This window comes from Chaetura pelagica, unplaced genomic scaffold (assembly GCF_000747805.2).
Source record: "Chaetura pelagica isolate M959 unplaced genomic scaffold, ChaPel_1.0 scaffold80, whole genome shotgun sequence".
Classification (NCBI taxonomy): Eukaryota; Metazoa; Chordata; class Aves; order Apodiformes; family Apodidae; genus Chaetura; species Chaetura pelagica.
In genome coordinates, this window is record NW_009951946.1 from 869,801 (window position 1) to 890,659 (window position 20,859).

General features: G+C 35.3%; 1 protein-coding gene across 1 annotated transcript in view; it reads right to left on the reverse strand.

Moving 5' to 3' along the window:
• The window catches only part of RPS6KA3 (ribosomal protein S6 kinase, 90kDa, polypeptide 3), a 57,504-nt gene that overhangs the window by 18,279 nt on the left and 18,366 nt on the right, over positions 1–20,859 (reverse strand). The window contains exons 2-9 of the mRNA XM_009997176.1: positions 19,208–19,324; positions 16,881–16,962; positions 13,132–13,212; positions 12,080–12,159; positions 10,164–10,270; positions 8,119–8,156; positions 7,644–7,786; positions 4,686–4,756 (exon numbers count right to left, since the gene is read on the reverse strand). Of these exons, the coding sequence (XP_009995478.1) occupies positions 4,686–4,756; positions 7,644–7,786; positions 8,119–8,156; positions 10,164–10,270; positions 12,080–12,159; positions 13,132–13,212; positions 16,881–16,962; positions 19,208–19,324 (719 nt within the window). The remainder of the gene's footprint in view (positions 1–4,685; positions 4,757–7,643; positions 7,787–8,118; positions 8,157–10,163; positions 10,271–12,079; positions 12,160–13,131; positions 13,213–16,880; positions 16,963–19,207; positions 19,325–20,859) is intronic.

A 20,859-nucleotide genomic window follows, 5' to 3' on the forward strand; every position in this document is an offset into this window, starting at 1 on the left:
AGACAACTTCCTTCCTGCTTCTTCTTCCCTTCTCTTCTGTCCATGGCTGGCATCCAGGGAGGATTCCATCTTTCCTTCCCTACCTGGGTGGGAGGGGGAGGGGATTGAGAGTGTTGTTGTTGAACCTGAGTCAAATGGTGACAACAATTTTTTTGCGCCCAATGTGGGGCTTGATTTTAAGCCCAGATTATAAATTTTCACTAATTGCGAGCATTCAAAATTCCATCTCTGATGGGAGAAATCCCTCAGACAGCAATGGGCAACAGTTCTGCTGCATTTCCTGACAGACTGAAAACTTAACAGACACTTTCTGCAATGAATCTACTGGACCTTTTTCCAAACATGCAATGTACATGTGGTATGCAGCCAAGAGCATACTGCTCTGTGTAGCTGCTCTTGTCATTGTTCCATGGTTTATCCACAGAGCTGTAGCCATAATCAACCATCTAATCACCAGCCTAGTGATCCTAGGGGTTATGATACTGTTCTTTATGGGGATACTGTATGTGTACAGTTACAGTACACATCCTAAAGTGAACGGAACAGTCCATGTTGGTAATGCAAGTATCAGGTTCAATTTTACCTCTCCACTTTCTTTCAAGCTGAATCTCCCAGCTCTTGATCTGAATGGCATTGTTGCAGTGGGGATGCTTCTGCTGAATGTTTATAATGTATTGTGGATATGTAGGGTGAGGTGTTGCTCCACTCACTGCCAATCCCCCACAGGCAATGGTGCTGCCACTATTGCTGCTGCTTCCACCACTGCTGCACAAGCCTCAGGGAAAGCTGGAAGGTACAATGGTCTGTTGAAAGCTACCCTAAAGGCAATGGGTGGAGGAACTTTCAAAAACTGGGACAAAAATTCGGCAAAGGCCACCTGGCCATCGGGCTGGTCCTGCTCAGTCAGACCTTTTAGATACTGCAGATGGGGATAAAGTCCCTGTGGTATGTGAAAGAAACCTGCTGTTTTTTTGGGTCTATCCTGCTTCAGGCAAAGGTAAACCTGTCTGGGGTGTTGCTTTTGCTCAGGGACCTGGACATACTTGGTGTGTAATGATGAAGGATGGTGAAGTACAATAGGTACCTCAAAGTCATCTGACTCTGGGAGAGAATCCTTAATTTGACAGCTAGTAAAATAAAGAGCCTATATGTAATATATGGTATAGAATAAGGGGAGGAAGGTAATCTGGGTGCCCAACGTGGGGCTCAACCTGGCACCTAGCTCAAACAAGGACACACCAAAAATATCCAAACAAAACACCTTGAAACCTAAGCTAGAAGATACAAATTAAAGTAGGACAGATCTTGCAAGATTAGCAGGTAAAAAAAAGATCACTCCCTTCTTTACTTCTTTTTGCTCCCTTCCAATCTATTTCAAACACTACTTTCCAACTTGCCAGTCTTGAATTTTTCAATTTAAGTTTCTCTAGTTCTGTCATTTGTTTTGTAATCCTCACAATATTTTTCTCCTCCCTCTTTAGTGTTGACCCTACATCCTCTCCCTGTTACTACATCTCAATTTTTTAAATGACCATGGTAGCAGTAAGGATGGATGTAATTACCTCCTTCCTGTCTTTCATCCAACTTGAAATGTATATTTTTCCATAACAACTCATGACACAGGCTTTCTCTGCATTTCAAGCAGAAGATGTGATTTGCCTTTTGTTCTAGCTATTTGTAGATGTCCACCTCCCTGTTACCTCAGCAAGTGCATACACATTGCCATTGCTTCACTATTCATTACTTTAAAACTAGACTTCATGAAATTTTCCATTCTTTTCTGCCTTAAAGAAGCTGGCTGGTTGGGGTGGAAGCCTGAAAAACCTTGCTTTCTTTGGGCAAATCTGTAACATAGTACAGGCAAATCATGACCACCAACTGCCATGGCCCTATAGAAGCCGAATTCTTACTCATGCCCTTTATATTCAGCAATTTCATTGCACATTCATTTCATGTAGTTTCTGCTGACAGCACAGTGTCTGAGAGCTACACTGTAAGGAGGAAGCAAGGAACACATTGTTTGCAGAAGGACAATGGTATTATTTGCAAAGTTATTGAAGGACTGACTTTGCTGGAATGGGTGGAAATCTTTGTCCTATTATAATCCAAAACAGCTCCAACAGTAGGATGCTGCCCTGGAGGTTCAGCATAAGAGGTCAACTGCTTAGAAAAATATAAAACCAGGCCAAAACCATAACTGTAATTAATCTTACAGAGGAGTGACTCAATGAACAGAAACATAATATGTAGAAGAAATTCTAGAGGACTGGTACATACTGAAGTCCACAGTGGAGTGATTTGGAGGCCCTTGTAAAAACAACAGAAATTAAGACTGTCATTGGTCCCTTTCCACCTTTCACAAAAGCCCTTACTGGCCACAGCAGAAGAAAATGTGATCATTCCTTGGTTATACAATTACATGTTTGACAGCTATCTTTTTCTGACATTCCTGATGGATGAAGACAAAACTTTACATGAAGTTTATATGAAGGTATACCTCTTCAGTAAAGGAGAAAACATGCCTTAAAAAGTTAACTTTACTGCTCCAAACTATGATTTCTTCAAACTGCAGGGTTTTTCAGTTTTAGGTAGAATACACAAGAATGAACAAAAACATGTCTTAGTAACATTGTAAGAAATAAAGAGCCCAGGAGAAAAGTGTTGTAAGAAGGATACATTTTCTGTAGATTTTCAGAAACAGTAAGAAAATCAATATCTTAAATGATACACTATGAAAATATGAATTTGTATGTACACCTGTCCATTTTAAACAGTTATATAAAAAATTGAGAAATACAGTACATTTACTAGTATACAGAAAATAAAACAAAAACATACTGCCATTCTTACGGGGCCAGACAAAAAATGTGAGCTTATTGGAAAATACTTTCAAATGTCTTCTATTTTTAGCTGTTCATATTACCAACAGCAAAATACATGTATATGTATATAATAATTGTAAGCTTATGGAACATTAAACCAGCTAAAATTTCTTTTCTTCATACCACATTTTTTGTGCAGCTCTCTGAAACTAATAGCAATTACAAAGACTAGAAGGTGAGAAAAGAAAGAAGCTGGAAAGGGAATTAGAGATACATGCTCAGATGAAATTTAAAAATATTTATAAATGGCATTTAACTGGGCAGATGCAATGAGGGATATTCTACATGGCAGCTGAATACAGATGATTTTTGTAGCCACACTGGAAAGATTGTTGAGGAACAGAGTGGAGTCACATGCAAGCAAAGAAAAGAAGAAAGATGTGACTCATGAGACACAGGTAGGAAAAAAACCAAAACGAATGGCTCCTAAAGTAAGCAAGAGGGCAGGAGAACCATCTCAGACTAGCTTCTTGTAAATATGAGGTGATGAGAAGCAGTTAAAAAATATTATGGAAAGAAGCTGGGAAGATCATATGGTTGGAGAAGTTATTAAAGATTAACAAGCTGCTATGAAATTCTTTGTACCTGGTATGGGGGAGGAATAGAAAGGCAAATTAGATAGTGACAAAGCAGTTAATGCTTGCTGTGAACAGATAGAACCTTTAAGTTAAAGACAGTCAATAATTACAACATGAAGATTTGAATTGGCATGGTGTTGAGGCAGCGGAAAAAATTAGCACCACAAATTATGTTTGCAAATATGAGAGGGAAAAACAAGGGCAAAGAATAATATAACATGTATGTGTTATGAAAGCAAAACAAGGCAAATAATAAATTTTCAAAGCACTTAGAAAAAATATGAAAGAATTTCATATTTGCGTTTTGAAACAGGCTGTTAGTGCAAAAGAAATGCTGGGCTTAAAATATAGGTAAACAGTGGTAATGGAACAACGATAAACAATGAAGCAAAAAACAAATGAGTAAACTATAATAGTCTTATGAGCTTCCAAGGGAAAAAAAAAAAAAAGGTATTAGTAAAAGATGGGTGGAAACAAAGAAGTGAAACTATGACATGAGGGAGCAGAACTGTTTGTAGAGTGCCAGGCTACAGTCCCAAAAGTGGGCCAATTATGTCACAGGTTGCATTAGTTCAGAGAATATGTAGGGAATGAGCAAAGAAAACAGCAGGCCTTCCTTAGCAATGTTAACTGCATAAAGGAAAGCAATTTCCACACTAGCTAAAGCAAAATGTACACTGGAAATAAAAAAGGGGAAAATAGGAACTTGGGCAAGTCATAAGAGAGTAGTACATAAGGAAGGATGCACTTTAGCAAATAGGGAAATATCAGGGAAGAAAGTTGTTTGCAGCACCAGTAATATAAAGAAGTAGGGTGAGGAGCTGGTAAGATAAAGAAGAATAAGGAGAGGAAATACTTCCTCAAAAAAACAAAAACAAACCCAAAAAACCAAACCAAACCAACCAAAAAGCAACAAGGAAAAAAAGCACAGGTTATCAAAAAGGATTAAGAAAGTTAAAAAATATTATGGAAATAAGATGGGGACATCATATGGTTGGAGAAGTTGTTATTAAAGATTAACGAGCTGCTATGAAATTCTTTGTACCTGGTATGGGGGAGGAATAGGCAAATTAGATAGGTGGCAAAGGGAATTAATAGAATGGAATAGGGAGTGAGGATTTACCAGTACCTTTGGAAATGAGGGAAGAGTAGAAATTAGATATTGCAGCCCGGAGGGCATCCCTGTAGAATACCTGATGAGATATATAAATAAGAGTGTACTCACTTGAGAATCATAGTCATGGTTTCTTTTCTGTCTTTCCCTTGGAAAGGTAGAGTACCAGTGAGCATTTCAAACTGTATAGAGTAAAACTTCCATCAATTACATTACCTGGACAAAGTCTAATTTTCGACAAATCTACTTAGCATCTTAACCTTCCAAAATTCATGCATGTTAACAACCCAGTCTGTGCAAAACAACTTCTCATTGTACAATTTAAATTACTATGAACATTGAGCAGCCTTTGCCATTTTTAAAGCTGCAAAATATTTTCCTATTGATACCTTGCTTTACATGCTTTTATCTGAACAATTTAGACTACAACATTCTGTGTTTCATTTCTGCCTTTAAAGCTCATCCTTGAAGAACTTGATCTAGACAACTTTATTTTCGCTTTCAAAAGGATGGGGGTAGGGAAGAAGATTCCCTTTTCAAAAGTTAGTGACAGTTTCTCCTCATGCAGAGATATTTTAAAAGGTCAAAATCTTTAAAACTGGCATGTGCCAGCTGAAAAGGGGAAAAAGATTAGTTGATTGACAAAGACATGCACGATGAAAAGTGGTTACTGTATGCATACAGTGGAAATAAAGCCTGAAGGAACACGTAAGAGCTACACAGTACGTACATGCACATTCTGCACAGTGCCTGGTAGTAGGCAACAGACACCGTGAAGATACTGATTTGTTCTGAAAGTGACTGAGTAAAAACAGATAAATACAGAAGTGGCTTCTGCTGGCCTGCAGTACACTGCAAGGATGTCAGATCTAAGAGAGGTAGTGAAAGCAGTCTGTTTATCCTGGACACGGGTGTGTCTATTCCTCTCTCTTCTGGTATGACTCAAACATTCAGCCTTCTAAGCACTAAAACAGTACATGAATAACTGGAGTGAATAATGTATGACTGCAGTATTCTTAGATCTACAATAAGAGCATGAAGTTGCACAAACAGTGTTCTTTAGAATCCTTTTTTATTAAAATAAAATTTAAATTTTTTTATTACCCTATAAAGTATTCAGAGAATGCTAGCTGCCAGCTCTTCATAACTACTAGATACTTTTTACTCTATTTTTTTTTTTTACATATAAACTTACATTTAAAACTTAAAATAATACCAATATGAAAAACTCTACTTTTAAAACATTTGTCAAGAATATGTGAGAGGCATAAGCCAAATCTATATTAAAAAAAATAATAATCACAAACTGCACTTGCAAAACCCAATAATTTAAGGGTAAATTTGTAGTGCTGCATGTTTCTCTTACCATTGCTCGAAATAAAACGTTTCTTTAGTAAGCTCCAATTTTTCACAAGCATACACACTTAGATAAACAATTCAGCACATGTTTATTTTCCCCTCCTCACTATATTCCAGCATCAGTAGACCAACAGTACTTCAAGAATAAGCCAACATTGGCCTTCCTAGTTCTCACTTTTTTATTTCGTAGAAGAGTATCTCAACAAAAACATAATGCTTCTGAAAACTTAAATGTTTTTACATGTCTGGCACTGTTTTAAAGGACAAATTGGTATATACTTCTAAACAATGTACCTAATGTCTGGCAGCAGGAGAAAAGAGGCCAAACATGTTGAGATATCTTCCTAGACCTGTTTCTATGCTACAACTTCTGTTCCACCTACATCCCGCCTACTCATACCACACCAACAACACTTGAATTCTTAATCCTCACAGATTCTAATTAAGAATTTTTTAAGAGTGGATAAATACAGACTATGAAAATTATAATGTAAACTAGAAATGCAGGCAATAAAAATATGTCTTAGAGAAAAATGCACTGCACTATATTAAGTAACTTAGAGAATTTGCTTTTTAAGGCCATATATTTGTATTCAAAGGAAAAGTGAAAGTGTTGGAATGCAGTCCATTTAGACCTTGAAAGCTTCAGAAGTCACATGCAAAATCATTCAGCAATGTTCAGTTTTAACATGTTCACTTTATAAGCACAAAGTATGCTTTCCAGCTCTATAAAACAAAGTTAAACTTCAACTATTTTTGTGTTATCAACAAAAATATTCTGCAACTACACTGTAACTGACTGTGTTCTTACTCATAAAACATGCAGTTGTGAGGGTGTGTGTGTGCTGGTTGGTCTAGGAAGAGTTATCAGGTTCTACTTTTACATAGTCAGTTTTCAGATCACAACAGCATTCCAGATGGTTAAAAGGTGATAGGATGACTTATTTTCAGACACAAGTCCTTCTCAGACTACAAAGCACACATTAGTTATATTGTTACAGTCATATGTAAAGGAAGCAGTAAGAAACAAAAACATTTCCTTCAAAAAAATACAATTATTTCATCTTTATGTCAAAAATGCACACAAAGATTATAAATACTAAAAGCCATTCAGTGTTCCTAAAATACCAAATATGACCTGTTTTTCTTTTCCAAAGGCATATCTGACACAAGTATTATTTCCCCCAACATTGCAGCTTCACAGAAGTTAGGTTCTTGCAAAAACACCATAAGCAATTAAGCAACTATATCCCATATCAGCTCACTGTAATTTGCATTATTTTGATGTGTAAGAGAAACAGTTGTTATTCTACTAAGTTGTAATTACACTGGAGATTAATTGGAAAGTTTTCCATTTAAGAATAAATTAAAATTCAAAATTTGGATCTAAATTCTTTCCCCCACAGTGGAAGACAGTGCTTTTTCCCCATGCACTTTAGTATTCCTGTTAGTGTCTTAACATTCAAACTGGAATAGACACATATTTCACTTCAGTGATAACAAAAATATGGCATAATGTTGGTGTTGATATGAGACCTAGTCCATGTTCTTGATCTAAACTTGGGGGTACTGTTATTAATTTCATGTAATTTAAAACTTTTTGGTAGTTAAAATTAACTTAAAGCTCACCTTATAGTTTAATGTTTGATTTGTTTCACCAAACCTTGCAAAGCACTGTTTTGCTATGATTTACATTTACCAGAAACCTACCATTAGAACACCAAATGACCACCAGTCTGCGCTCTGTGTGTGCCCTCGTCTATTAACCACTTCTGGTGCCATGTATTCCACTGTTCCACAGAAAGAGTAGGCTTTTTTTTCATGATCAATGGATTCCTTACTTAAGCCAAAATCTGGAAGAAAAAAGAAAGAGTTCTAAATGCAATTTTATTTAAAAAAAAATAAAATAAAAATCACTCACAGTCAATGCTCTCATTACCACATGAAATGTGATGCTTATATCATTCCTATATACACCCAAATACACATACAGGAATTTAGGAATTACAGTATTCTCCTCCTCTCCCCGCATTATCACAGGTCTGTAACATCAGATATAAAGCAGATATCTTATTTAAACACTAACATATTTAATTTATTTCAAAATAATTTACTGAAAAAAGGAAAATTGAAAAATTTTATTATGAACAGAAAGATCCAGTTGTTGCATCTTCCCTTTATTCACCTGTTAACTTGATATGTCCTTCCTCATCAAGCAAGATGCTAAAAAAAAAAAGAAAATAAATTAAATATATTTTAACTGTTGTTTCAGACCATGTACTAAAAATATTTAGGAAGAAACAACAGCATACACAAAGTCAAGCAAAATTGCACATGTGAGAAAATGAATCATCAGGAGGAGACCCTTGGAACAATACATTTTCCTCTCCTTCAATTACTTATTTTAAAGATCATGAAATGTAGTAGTAGTTATACATAGCAGCATTTATCTTGAGCTTTCAGTTTTGGACATCTGCATTTGTCATTATCACAATTGTTAAAAACAGAGATACAGTTCTATTTCCCTTAAGCTGAGCAAGACATGTTAATAAAATGGATGTTTACATATGTATATAAAATGGATATTCATCTGTAATTACTGTTTCAAAGACTGTTGACCACTTCAAATATCAAGTAATAAATATTCTTATGTTGTACCAAGGACTCATGGGCCTATACTTAGAGCAGCCCTTATGCCTCTGCTTGTTTATTTCAATCACAAAAAAGGTGACACTTCTCCAGGATGCCAACTATCCTTAACCGTGACTGAATATAATCACAATTCAAAGCATGGAATGTATTCAGGAACTGGACTCTGTAACACCACCTACACAGTAGACTTAGTTCCTCCCTCTTTTGTGGGGAGCTGCCTTTCATCCTAGGGATGAGCATGACCCAGGCACAACACTGTTTGCCCATTTTCCATGCCTTTCCCTTTTACTCCTTGCAGTTTCCATGGTGGAACAGCCCCACAGTACAGATATAGCCTGTGAGAGTTACTATTATCTCATCTGTAGCTTAAAATTAATTTCAACCTTTGATAGTTTTTTCTTTAATCAGATGCACCCAAGGATTTCAATAGGTATAGACACATACAATTACTGTTTTTCCTTCAACACCATGTTTGAGGCAGTACATACTTAGTCTTTTGACAATTACTATTTTGTTGGTTTCCTCTTGGAATTAAATGTTAGCAAAAAGAACTAAAGTTCTCTTGATTTGTTTTTTAAAGATCTTTTTCGACTTGCTAAGTTTATTTTTGCTCACTTCAGAATTACACAACACTCTCAAACGTTAGATATAATTCTCTGTTGTTTCTAAGTGCAAACCCATGCCAAAAGTCTCAATTTTTTACTTGAATATGAATCTTTCCCCTCTTGTTAGTCAGGGGTAAACATTTTTAAATGTGTCTTTTTTCCCTGCAGATGCGCAAAAGTAAAATTCTTACGGAAGTTCCACATAACAACCTGGTTCTTTGATACTTGTTACTCATTTTTGCTCCTTTCCCCTAATACTTTACATGAGACAGTTATCTCACACTGGATTTCCAGGTTCTCCATATAGGTATAACAGAGATGTGGGATCCCTTCAGTTATTATAGGTTTCCTTGCAATGAGGCAGAGTATGTTAACCATCTAATTAGGTGTAAGAGGAGATGCATGCATTATATTGTAACTTAGATTCCTTCCAGGGTAGAGAGTAACACTACAGTATACATTTATATTTGAAAGGTTTAAATGTTCCAGATGATAGCACTGATATTTTCTTTACGTCTTCTAAAACTAAACAAAAAACAAGCAAACAAAAAATACTGGAGGAAAGGCAAACAGGAGATACAACATTCAGCTATAACTTTATATCATGCAGTTGTTCTAAGTTTATCTCTAGTTCAGAAATTCCACAATAATGACAAAAACAAAAGGCCAAGACCTCTTATCCACTGTACACCCTAAAACACCTGGAGAATGAAAGGTAGGAATATTTCAGCATACTCTGACTAACATGGATTCCAGCACTTGCCATATCACTCTGAAACTAGATGCCCATGTTTGAGTGGAAATGAAGTACAACCTTTTAAATTAAAATAGGCCACAAATCTTCCTTCACCTTCCTCCCTGTTCAGTTTATACAGTAAATTACTGAAGTCTAATAGGTGGAAAGAGAAGCCTGTAGGTACAAGTGCCATACAAATCAAATTAATATACTGCGTCTGCCACAGAAGAGTCTTACTTTTCTGGTTTTAGGTCCCGGTATATTATTCCAAGACTATGTAGATGGTCTAAAGCAAGTGCTAATTCTGCCAGGTAAAATTTAACATCATCTTCTGTGAACATAACCTGAAAAAGCAAATAAATGTATTTTAAGTGTAAAGCTTACAACAGAACCAACTAAACAATGGTGACAGTGGTTTCACAGGATAGTTCATAATACTTGAATTCCTTTCTATATAAAACCCTAGAAATTAAAATTTCTTAGACAAAAACTAGGGTTTTCAAATCAATGTTGTTTCACAGTACATACTTGAAGTCAATATAATATTATTCTTCCTGGAAAACGGAGGTTATTTACTTCCAATTGTTCAAGAAAACAGAAAGACCCATTTTAGTGGGAAAAAAAAATTTGGGGGAAGCACGTTTAAAGAATGTAACTCCCTCTTTGCTGACCATTTAATTTCCAAACAACAAATGGACTAAAAAAGCCCAAACACCTGAACTTCATCCACAAAATCAGAAAGAAGAAAAGTGCATGCATCCTTTTTGATAAGACTGTCTCTAAGAACTATGAAAAAGAAGTCACAGTCACAGTAAAAACCGCAAGATGCAGCCTGAGATAGAACAGCAGAAAAGCTAGATAAGAGTAAACTTCCAAGTAAACTTAAGATAAATTAATTCTAGATCAGTTACTACTCTAAGCCCTAAAATTTTTTTCTTTAGAATTTCTAACTAACATCTTTAGATAAAGCATATGGAACTGGAAAAAAAGAATAGCAATTGATGGCACAGATTATAATTATTTTAAGCAGGAGTTATGAACACAGAACACCGTATATTTTTCCCCTTAGTAGTTTAAATAGAGAAAGTGATACCAAAGCTTGCACAAAAGGTTGCTGATGGTAATTCCACCAAAGACCCAATATCTAGTGCAGGCACAATCAAGAAGGCAAATCCCTTTAAGCAATGTTTAAAAGCTCAAATAATAAAAGATCCCATGAGGATGACAATACACCCACACAACATTCTTTAAAAACACTGCATGGAATTAGTATCTCCTAACCTTAAACATCTGCAGCATAGACACTTTCCCCTTTGGAGTCAACGGGGGAAAAGCAGGACCTTTCAGAGTGCATTTTATCTGGTCTATTTTAAAATCACATGAATTGTTATGAGATGACATTAATTGCATTGAGCATGCCCATTTCACTCCATCAGTTATGAACAATTAGTGTACATTCAGGTATATTTCTTCTGTAACCATATTCATTCTCACAAAATTTGAGTGGGTCAAGAAGTAGTAGTCAGCAGCAGGAAAGTATTATATATATTCTTGGGAATCAAGAACGAACTATAGATTTTAAGAAAAAAGTATCTCTAGTTTAGAGTATTAACACCTTTCTACTTATCTGTGGTAAAACAGACTAAAAGAAGTAACTTGAAACATATTGCTTCACTTAATTAAGTGTAATAACTGCACAGCTTTATAGTGGTGACACAACCTTCCTGGATACCCTGTAGCAAGGGAAAATGGAATGCAGCTACAATTACAAGTTCTCACAGTGTATCCCCTAGCCTCCTATATAATACTTGGAATTTTTTGCACATTGAATTGAATACAACTACTTTATATTAGATCAATGCTCCTTCGGAGACTCATCTTTAAACATGGTAGCAAGAAAAGAAGAAAATTTTGCAAGGTGTAAAAAGCAGAAAGACTGCTTGTCTAAGCCTTTTTCCAGAAACAATGTAAATAACCAACAGCACTTGCAGGAAGTCACTACTTTCTGCAAAAAAGCCCAAAAACCTAAGCTGGTTAAAAAATATATTACAAATTTTATTTAAAAGAACTAATTTAAAAGTAAACTCTCCTGATACAGACAGTTTATAGTAAAATTTTAACAATATACAATTTTCAAATTAAAAAAACTTTACCTCTTTGGATAAACGTGTAAACAAGTCTCCTCCCCTGAGAAAATCCAAAATAAGATACAGCTTCCCTTCTGTTTGAAAAGCTGAAAAGAACAGTTTTAAAAATTATACGTAATTTAATTTTACCCATTATCAGAAGAATAACATTCCCAATATTCTATCCTTATTTTCACTATTAAAATTAATCCCACCTCCTGCTTTGTGGAAAAAAAAACCTCTTATCATGGACCAGATTGCTCTCATGATGCGTGAAAGCAAAGCAAGCCACAAATGGAATTTCTAAGAAAAACCCCATACTTAGGTTAGTCAGCATTCCATTCCAAATTTTGGAAGTAAAAAGCCCAGATTTAAACAGGCAAGCTAGTAACTAATGCACATATTCTAAAAACTCTGGAAACTCAGCTTAACAGGGACATCTAGTCTAGTTTGCAAGAATGACAAGTAAAATAGTAAAAGCTGCATTATTTACGGCACATCAGAGAGGGAGAGAGATCTGGGGTTTAAACTGAGGGAAAAAATTTATCCTAAAAGGAAAGCAAACTGAAAAAAAATTAACTGCAAAAGCTCTTCTCTATCTTTTTTCAGTTTACTTTCTGCATGGCATGTTAAAGAATACTGATTTCCTCACCCCTTCATATTAATAATTTTCTATGGTTGTCTATATTATTTAATTTAAAAGCATACGACTGGCAGTAATGCCATTGCATGTGTTTTCTATAGAGTAAATAAAACAAGGATAAGAAATAATAATAATAAAAAAATAAGTGAACAACATAAAATATAAGAGGTTTTGGAAAAGATTGGCTAGACATAAAGAGATAACATTTTTAATAAAGCAATGGACTACAGATTCTCAGTTCTATAGATTTAACACTGGGTATGAAATCAGCCATGTGCATACTTTGCATGAGAATTACTACACAAGTCTTTGCACTGTCAGGGTTTAGATAGCACACTAATTTTCTGTGATTCTCTGAACCAAGAGGCAAATATTAGGTACTATCTTGACAAGCACCCATTTTTATAATGTAAAGATGATTTTTTGTGCAACTCACCATAATGTAACTTGACAATGAAAGGATGGTTAACTTCTACTAGGATATCACGTTCCATCTTTGTCCGAACCCGATCTCGAACTAAAACAGCACATGAGCAAGATTTAAAAAAATAAAAAAAGTATTTAATGTTTTCTGATCTACTTCACATTGAGTTCTGTAGTATTACAACTGTCTGCAGGTAACTATATTTTACACAGAAAAGGCTCGAGAAAGAACTTATTTCACAGTGCAGAGTATTTTGATAAATCTCTTGGCATTTGAGTTTATTTCAGTTTATGCTACTGACAAAAATCTGACACTGAGTAAATAAACATAAGAAAAGCACAAGAGAAAACATAACCACACTTTAGCCTACCATATAGTTAACCTTTTAAGCAGTAGTGCAAAACTGCCACAGCTATGTGTAGAAAACAGCCATTTTCTCGACTGTTGAAAAGTAGGGAGATACAAAGTAAAAAGCAAAACAAATTTATAAATACAATTACACTATCATTAAGATGCTTATATTGGTTTAGCTCATTCAAATAACTTGCACTAATAAGATATTAAGTACCATCACGATTTAGAAGGGATTCTTAGAAAATGTCCTTCCTTTGTTGTGATTTATAATTAAAAAAATATTCAATGTAGACTGTACTTCAGACAATCTTGTTTATTTTAAAATGGTTTGCTGAGAGTAAATGTGTGCATGGAAGAAATATCAAACATCAGAAGCAGTTGCTGCTGAAGCTGCCTGTGCTCTCCAGCCGTGGAGGCTCAGAAGGGGACATGTATCAGCTCCTATGTCACTCTAGATTTGACTAACTGAAGATCACATGCAGATGCCCTGCATACAGGCTGGCAATCCATGGAGACCAACTGGCAGGATGATCTGCTGAGCACAGCACCTGCTTCAGCTGTCCAAGGCAACTCTTCTGCCACTCCAGCTAGTGCCTGGTTCTCATCCAAAGCTCCAAATCCATCAGGATACAAACAAAATTCAGAACTCTAACAGATGAGAGGTAGCAAAATTTTCTACAATGGTTTAAGGTGTTGCATTTCTCTTCCTTCCCTTATTCTACACTGTTTCTGCCGCTTTCCTAAATGCTACAACTTCTTGAAGGATGCACCCCAGAGCAATGAAGTCCAGTCCAAAGTTTAAGCTGTCAGCATTCCTTGCACAGTTAACAAGGCAGAGCTCTCAGACACCAAAACATAACAAGGCAGAAAAAAAACGAAGAAGCAAAAGGGTCTTTCGGAAGTTTAGCTTAACAGGCATGTACAATAATAATTGTGAACTCAAGTTATACAGATACATTTTCATGAAGTTACCCATCTCTCCGCAGAACTGTTTCCTAAAAATGGAAGTACACCAATTAACAGGTCAAACAGAGCAAACATTACATTTTAATTCTGACCTTTACATCTAAAGTAATGAATATGTCACAAGACAGTTGTGCGACTTCACTGTTCCAAGGGTTCATGTGAATTACAAAATTGAAAATCAGAATATTCGTTTTTTAGGTAGACTCAGTTGAAAAACACTACGCAATAGTTACATGGATAAAACCCCCTTATTTCTGAAAAGCCAGAGAAAGTCCAGATTTTGTAAATCTCGACCAAAGAAAGTAGAAGGAATTGAGATAATTTCCAATATCAGTATTAGCCATTCAAAATCTGACATCATTTACTGTAGTTTCCATATGTGTACTGCTGGAAGTACTCATTTTTCTTAATATATTTGTTTCCATACTCCCTAGAATGATTTGTCCCTGCTTCCTTCTCTTCCCATCATCAAGGGGTACTGTAAGATGATATTTTCTATCACAGTGTATTAATAAACTACTCTCTACACCAAAGTTCTATGTGCATATTCTTGGATTCACTCTAAAAATTAAAAAGTTGTAGTTATGTCAGCATGTTTTGGCTAATATAGTTGTCTTCCTATGAAAATATTCTCTTTAAATTTGATTTGTGAATCATGCACACAGTTTTTGATTCAGAAGTCTTAAAGGAGTTTTTAATAACACAAAAAACCCCTTTATTAAATATATTTGAAAGAGCTAAAGAACCTTACATGAATCAAGTAATACAGTGTATTATTTGCAATTACAATATTTAATCTCAAAAATGCTGCAACTATGGAAAAAAAAAATGGGCTCATTTCATGTTAGGATTTCAACAGTAACCTTCAGTTGCTTGCAACTCCACTCTTCCTAAAACATCCATAGTGACGAAGAAACTCAAAAACATCTAGAAATTTAGATAATGTCTGAAGCGTGGGATCCTCCTGCTAGTGTCACCTTTCTGCTCAAGACCTTTTGTGTTCTTGAATTTATAGGGCTCACATCTCCTTTTCCAACCAAAAGTCAAGCTTCCCATTTCAGTACCTCTATCAGTCTCTGCCATCAGCAGGCAATGCTAGATCCACATCTTGCATTGTAATTTTTACACAGAAGTTTAAACCACAATCAAAAGGTGATAGAGAGAAGCCCTTAAACATCTTGAAAAAGCAACTGCTGAATGACCTTTGACTCCAGTTCTGAGCTATTAACAAGCTACAGAATGAAAGGCCATGGAGGATATCTAAGTGCTTTAAATGACTGGAAATCAATTTCAGAAAAATAGGAAGTAAATAATGAGAATAACACGTGCCACAAAACACAGAGGAATCAAATATAGGAAACTGTTCAAAAACACACCCTCTGTAATAGTTTTAAATGGAAGTGATACATAATTAGATTTGTGAGACAGATATTCAGCACTAGATCTTCAGCAGAAAAATATCAGGTTTGGCATTTAGCACAATTTCACAATTCAATATGAGTATTTGATCCCTGCATAATTCTATGAATACTTTCAGATGAAACTGTATATTAAAATTGCAAATCAACATAATAATCAATAACACAGGTGAAATACTATAGGTTGTTGGAACTATCCCAGAATTATCGCTGCAATTTCAGTGCAGTCATGAGTTAGAAGAACTACAAATGAACAAAAGTATTAAATAATAGCATAAAGCAACAAATATATATATTATGTTTAAGGGATTAGTATGAAAAATCACCTTAATTTTAATCTACAGTCAAAAAAAAAAATAAATTTCTTTTCTTTTATGGAATTCTACAGAACAGATTTAAGATTTCTCAGGTTGGAACTTATCTTGTTACTGATACCAGTTGAGACCAAAACCAAATGAAACAAAACAATTTACAATTAATTTTTTCTCAAAGAACTCATATGATTAATTCAAGATGTTATCAAATATATCCTGCATCCAGAACAAGTGCCAAAAGTTCTGGGAAATTGTACTGTATACTTCTCTTTTAAAGAAAGAGTTAAACTCCTTTGTTTAAAGCCTTCAGAATAAAGCAGCTGATATAATACACTTTTAAATAGCATGAGCTAAATATAAACTGAGCAAAAGGCCTCAACTGTATCCTTGGTGATACACAGCAAATGAAAAAAGGAAGGATATTAAGTTTCAAATAACAGGTCAGCAGCAAGTCAGGTGGCAGATGTAACACAACTACTCTGCTAAACCACCATCACCTAATCAACTCAGCATGGAAAGAAACCTACTTTCACCTATAACTCCCAATGTTGTCCTTCAGGGTTTACAGTACAAGGAAGTGTATTCTGCTGTTTGCTGTTTGATAAAGTTCTAAGGCACAATGCGTTGAACAGCATGTGTATAAAGATGAAGTTTTGGTATAATGTCCCCGATTTATCCTTTCCCCTTCCCCACCCAAGGCAGTGCTTACCTTTCAAGGTGGCCTTTTTCAATACCTTCATTGCATAAAGCTGTCTAGCATCTGATCCTGAGATTTTTTTGACAAGAAAAACCTGCATTGAAAATGAAAAGGATTCTTAAAAGGAAATACAGGCCAGTCAGATCACTATACTTTACTAAGAAATTCAAGTAGTCATTACTATTTCAAATGAAACCCAACCTTGTTATTCTTCCTAATACTATTATTAGCTTCTTTGACATTTAAATTCTGCAAAGCCAAACCAAAATTTCCTTTCATTTTTTACTGTTTCATAATCTAAAATGTTCATTCAAGATAAAGTCTATTAAAATAATTTATATTTAACTGATTACTGTGATTAAAAGAAAGGATAAATTTGGATTCTCTCAGAAGTTGAGACAAATTTGAAAAATACAATTCAGCTTTTAAGTATTAATCTCTAAATAGTTGTGTCTTAATAGAATTCATAAGATTGCATAGTAAAAGTGCTAATAAATATCAGATATGAAAATAAGTGTGTAAAAAAGTTGACCCAGAAAGCTATGCAGATCAAAGCATATTTTTCTTTTTTTAAAAAAACAATTTATGAGATTATAACAGCCAACCTCTTGTGTCACAAAACTGTATTTTTTTATTACATGCTTCAGCTGAGTTTTGCACATATCTATAAAGTACAACCAGCCTCAATTAAAGTGTGTTTCATTTCCTTCTTTAGTGTAATGGGATTTCTTGAGTGGGATTTTTATTATCCTTAATACAAAATGAATCCCAGTACAGCCAAATTTTAGATTTAGAAATGAAGAAGAAAAACATACCTGCCACAGATTTTCTGGTTATTTATGAAAAAATGCAGAGACACGCTGTGGTATATGAGAATGCTACATGTGTTATATGATATTAGTTTTGTCTCTTTTTGTATGCAGTTCTCACTTATGTGAACATCCCTTTGCAATATCCAGAGATTACCAGAAGATCATCAAGAGACATTGAGAAATATGTAAATTACGTCTTTTTAAACTGAAAGGAAAGTGGTGGCAACTTCCCAAATTATTAAAAAAAGAGACAGGATTATGACTTTTGTAATATTAATCCTTTTTGCATAAAGGCTAAAACAACTGAGGACAAGACTGACATTTTGCAATCATTTGAGTCAACTAGACAGTTAATTTTTGCTTTTTTAACTTGGCCAAACCCCCCGCATTTACAGCATTGAATTTAGTAATAGCAATAAAAGCAAATGTTGAACTTATCATTTATCTTACATTTCCTTGCCCCTAAATGATTTACTTCTGTTTTTTAAGATTACCATATAAAAACTTGGCTATGATTCTGGATAAAATCAAACAACATAGGAAACTGCCTTTCCCATCAGTTTTCTCAGTGAATTCTTACTCATTTGAGCACAAAATTTTATAGTTTCTAAACTTCTGGACTTCCAAGATTAACTGGAACTGCTACTCCAATAATGTGACTGACAGTAAATTCCTACCACCAAGAGAGAATTGGACTAATAATTCTCTCTTTCCTCCATATCCAAGATGAATTTGGCATTATATGCCAGATCTTAACATCATATTCAGGACTGCAATTAAGGCTGAAAATGCATGTAAAGGCTCTGTTGTCTTAAATTGCATATTCCATTTTATCTCAATGATCTGTCTTGCCACCTGAAGTTAATATTTTGCTTCCAAGTTGGATTTGGACAACTGAAAATATGAATCACGTACATCTAGTGCTACTTCCATGTGGACAATACTCAGCAAATGCCAACAACATTGGAGCCTTTACAGATTTTTCAGTAACTATCAAGGCATGGTGTGTCTTGACTAAATTATGACAGGCAATGCCTAGCGTAAACATCACCAGGGTATATTGGATCTACTTCATCAGCCATTATTGCTTAAAATCTTTTCTTTAAAATTACAATCTGCTACAAAAACAAATGGTGCAAATAGCTTCTGTACTGGTGATAACCTGTCATTAGCAAGTTACCAACCAGGAATACTCAGAGAAACTTTTTTTCAACCCTCACTCCCTCAAACACAGAAGAGTAGTTAAAGTGGAATGTCATTTTTCTGTAACATTGAATACCCAATTTAATATTAACCTCATTTTTCAAAGGATCTAAGAGATCTACATATCACACAAAGCAGAAAAGTACTTACTGCTTTAAAAAGATCTGCCACAATTACAGGGGCTGGTTAGCACTAATAAGAAAGGAATTTTCACTTGCAATGTTGCTGTAATGCAAGACTGTTGTTGTTCTAAATATTTCACTCCTAGTATTATTCAGTGCTATATTCCTGAATAATTGGTTCCACAAGAGTTCAGTCACCAACCTTTCCAAAGGATCCTTGTCCTAGTACTTTCAGAAGTTCAAATTGTGAAGGGTCTGCTTTTTCATGTCCTTCCTTTACATGGTGAGTTATTGCAATTTCTTTGATATTTCCTTCTTCCTGACAGAGAGAAGAGTGGAGTAAGTTTATGTTACTGGTGCATTTTCCTGAAATGCTTATAAATTCACAATATGTTGAAAAATACCAATGCTACCCAATTCAATGAACTACACACTCCCAGATGTAGCTAAAAAACACTGAGCAACACTATTTGCATAATTGAAACACACACAAATATGTATCAGTTACAAAAGACAATATTAGTTCCATAACTATGTGGCTTAAATGTTTTGGGATGAATCAGAATCCACACATTAAGAAGTCAATGATTCCCAAGCTTTTTGTGCTTAGGCCTTTATTTTTTTGGTTTATAATCTCTATTCCAGGCTCACAATCCATTAACGGAAAACAATATTTAGCCCTATTAAAGCACATCTATAGTGCATCAAACAGACCAGATCTCTTAGGAAAGCCCTCCTTTTAAACACTTGAATGAGGACCACTATGCTGCATCAATGCTAATGCTCACCTTTATAAGACAGTGTAAAATCCAAGACATTTTCCCTGCAAAGCAGCACATTCTCCACCCCCACTTGATCAGCAATAAACTCTCTACCTGCCACTGAGAAAATTCTCAAATATAATTGTCTCTCTTCTCAAGAAGAGTCTAACCTATAAAAGCTGACACTCTTAGGCATTCCTCCTTCTGTGAAAAACCACTCACCAGAAAGCTCTAAAGTGGATCTTCTAGACTTTTTGTGCTCTGTATTTAATTCAGTATTTTTTGCACAGAATTTGAAAATCCCTTAGAAAGCAACACTCCTTGCCACACAAGGAAAGATTTTCAGAACTTACCAACAACTGTTCAAAAGTAAGTAAAAAACGTGCATTCTTATCAATGTCATCTGAAGAACTATCTAGGCATTATGTGCAATTCAACCTAAACTGCACTGACTGTAAGTTAACTTACATAACACAAATAAACAAACTACAATTTATATGTTTTTGTGCCTTCTCTTCCTATTCCATCTATGGGCTATAGTGAATAAAATAAATCAGAGAATACTTTTCCTCTTTTTAATGTGAAAGTCTCAGATATATTTAACAGATTCACAGACTGGCTGAGGTTGGAAGGCACCTCTGGAAGTCATCTGGTCCAACCCTGCTCAAGCAGGGCCACCTACAGCTCAGAACCACATCCAGGCTTCATCTGAGTATCTCCAAGAATGGAGACTCCACAGACTACCTGAGCAGCTTGTGACAGGGCTCAGTTGCCCAAAGAGTGAAAAGTAGTTTTGGATGTTCAGAGGAAGCTTCCATTGTTCAGTTTGTGCCCCTTGCTTCAGGTTCTGCCACTGGGCACTGATGTAAAGAGGCAGCTCCATCCTCTGTACACCCTCCCCTTAGGTCGGTCAAAAGTGATTTCATCTTTGTGAATCCAGTCACATTTTTTGTCCATGGATGTGAAAATATTTTCCAGGACTAGTTGTTCCAACACCTTCCCAGGGATCAAGGTGTGACTGACCATGTAGTTCCCTGGGTCTTCCTTGTCCTTTCTGAAGACAGACGTGAGATTTGCTTTCCTTCAGTTCTCA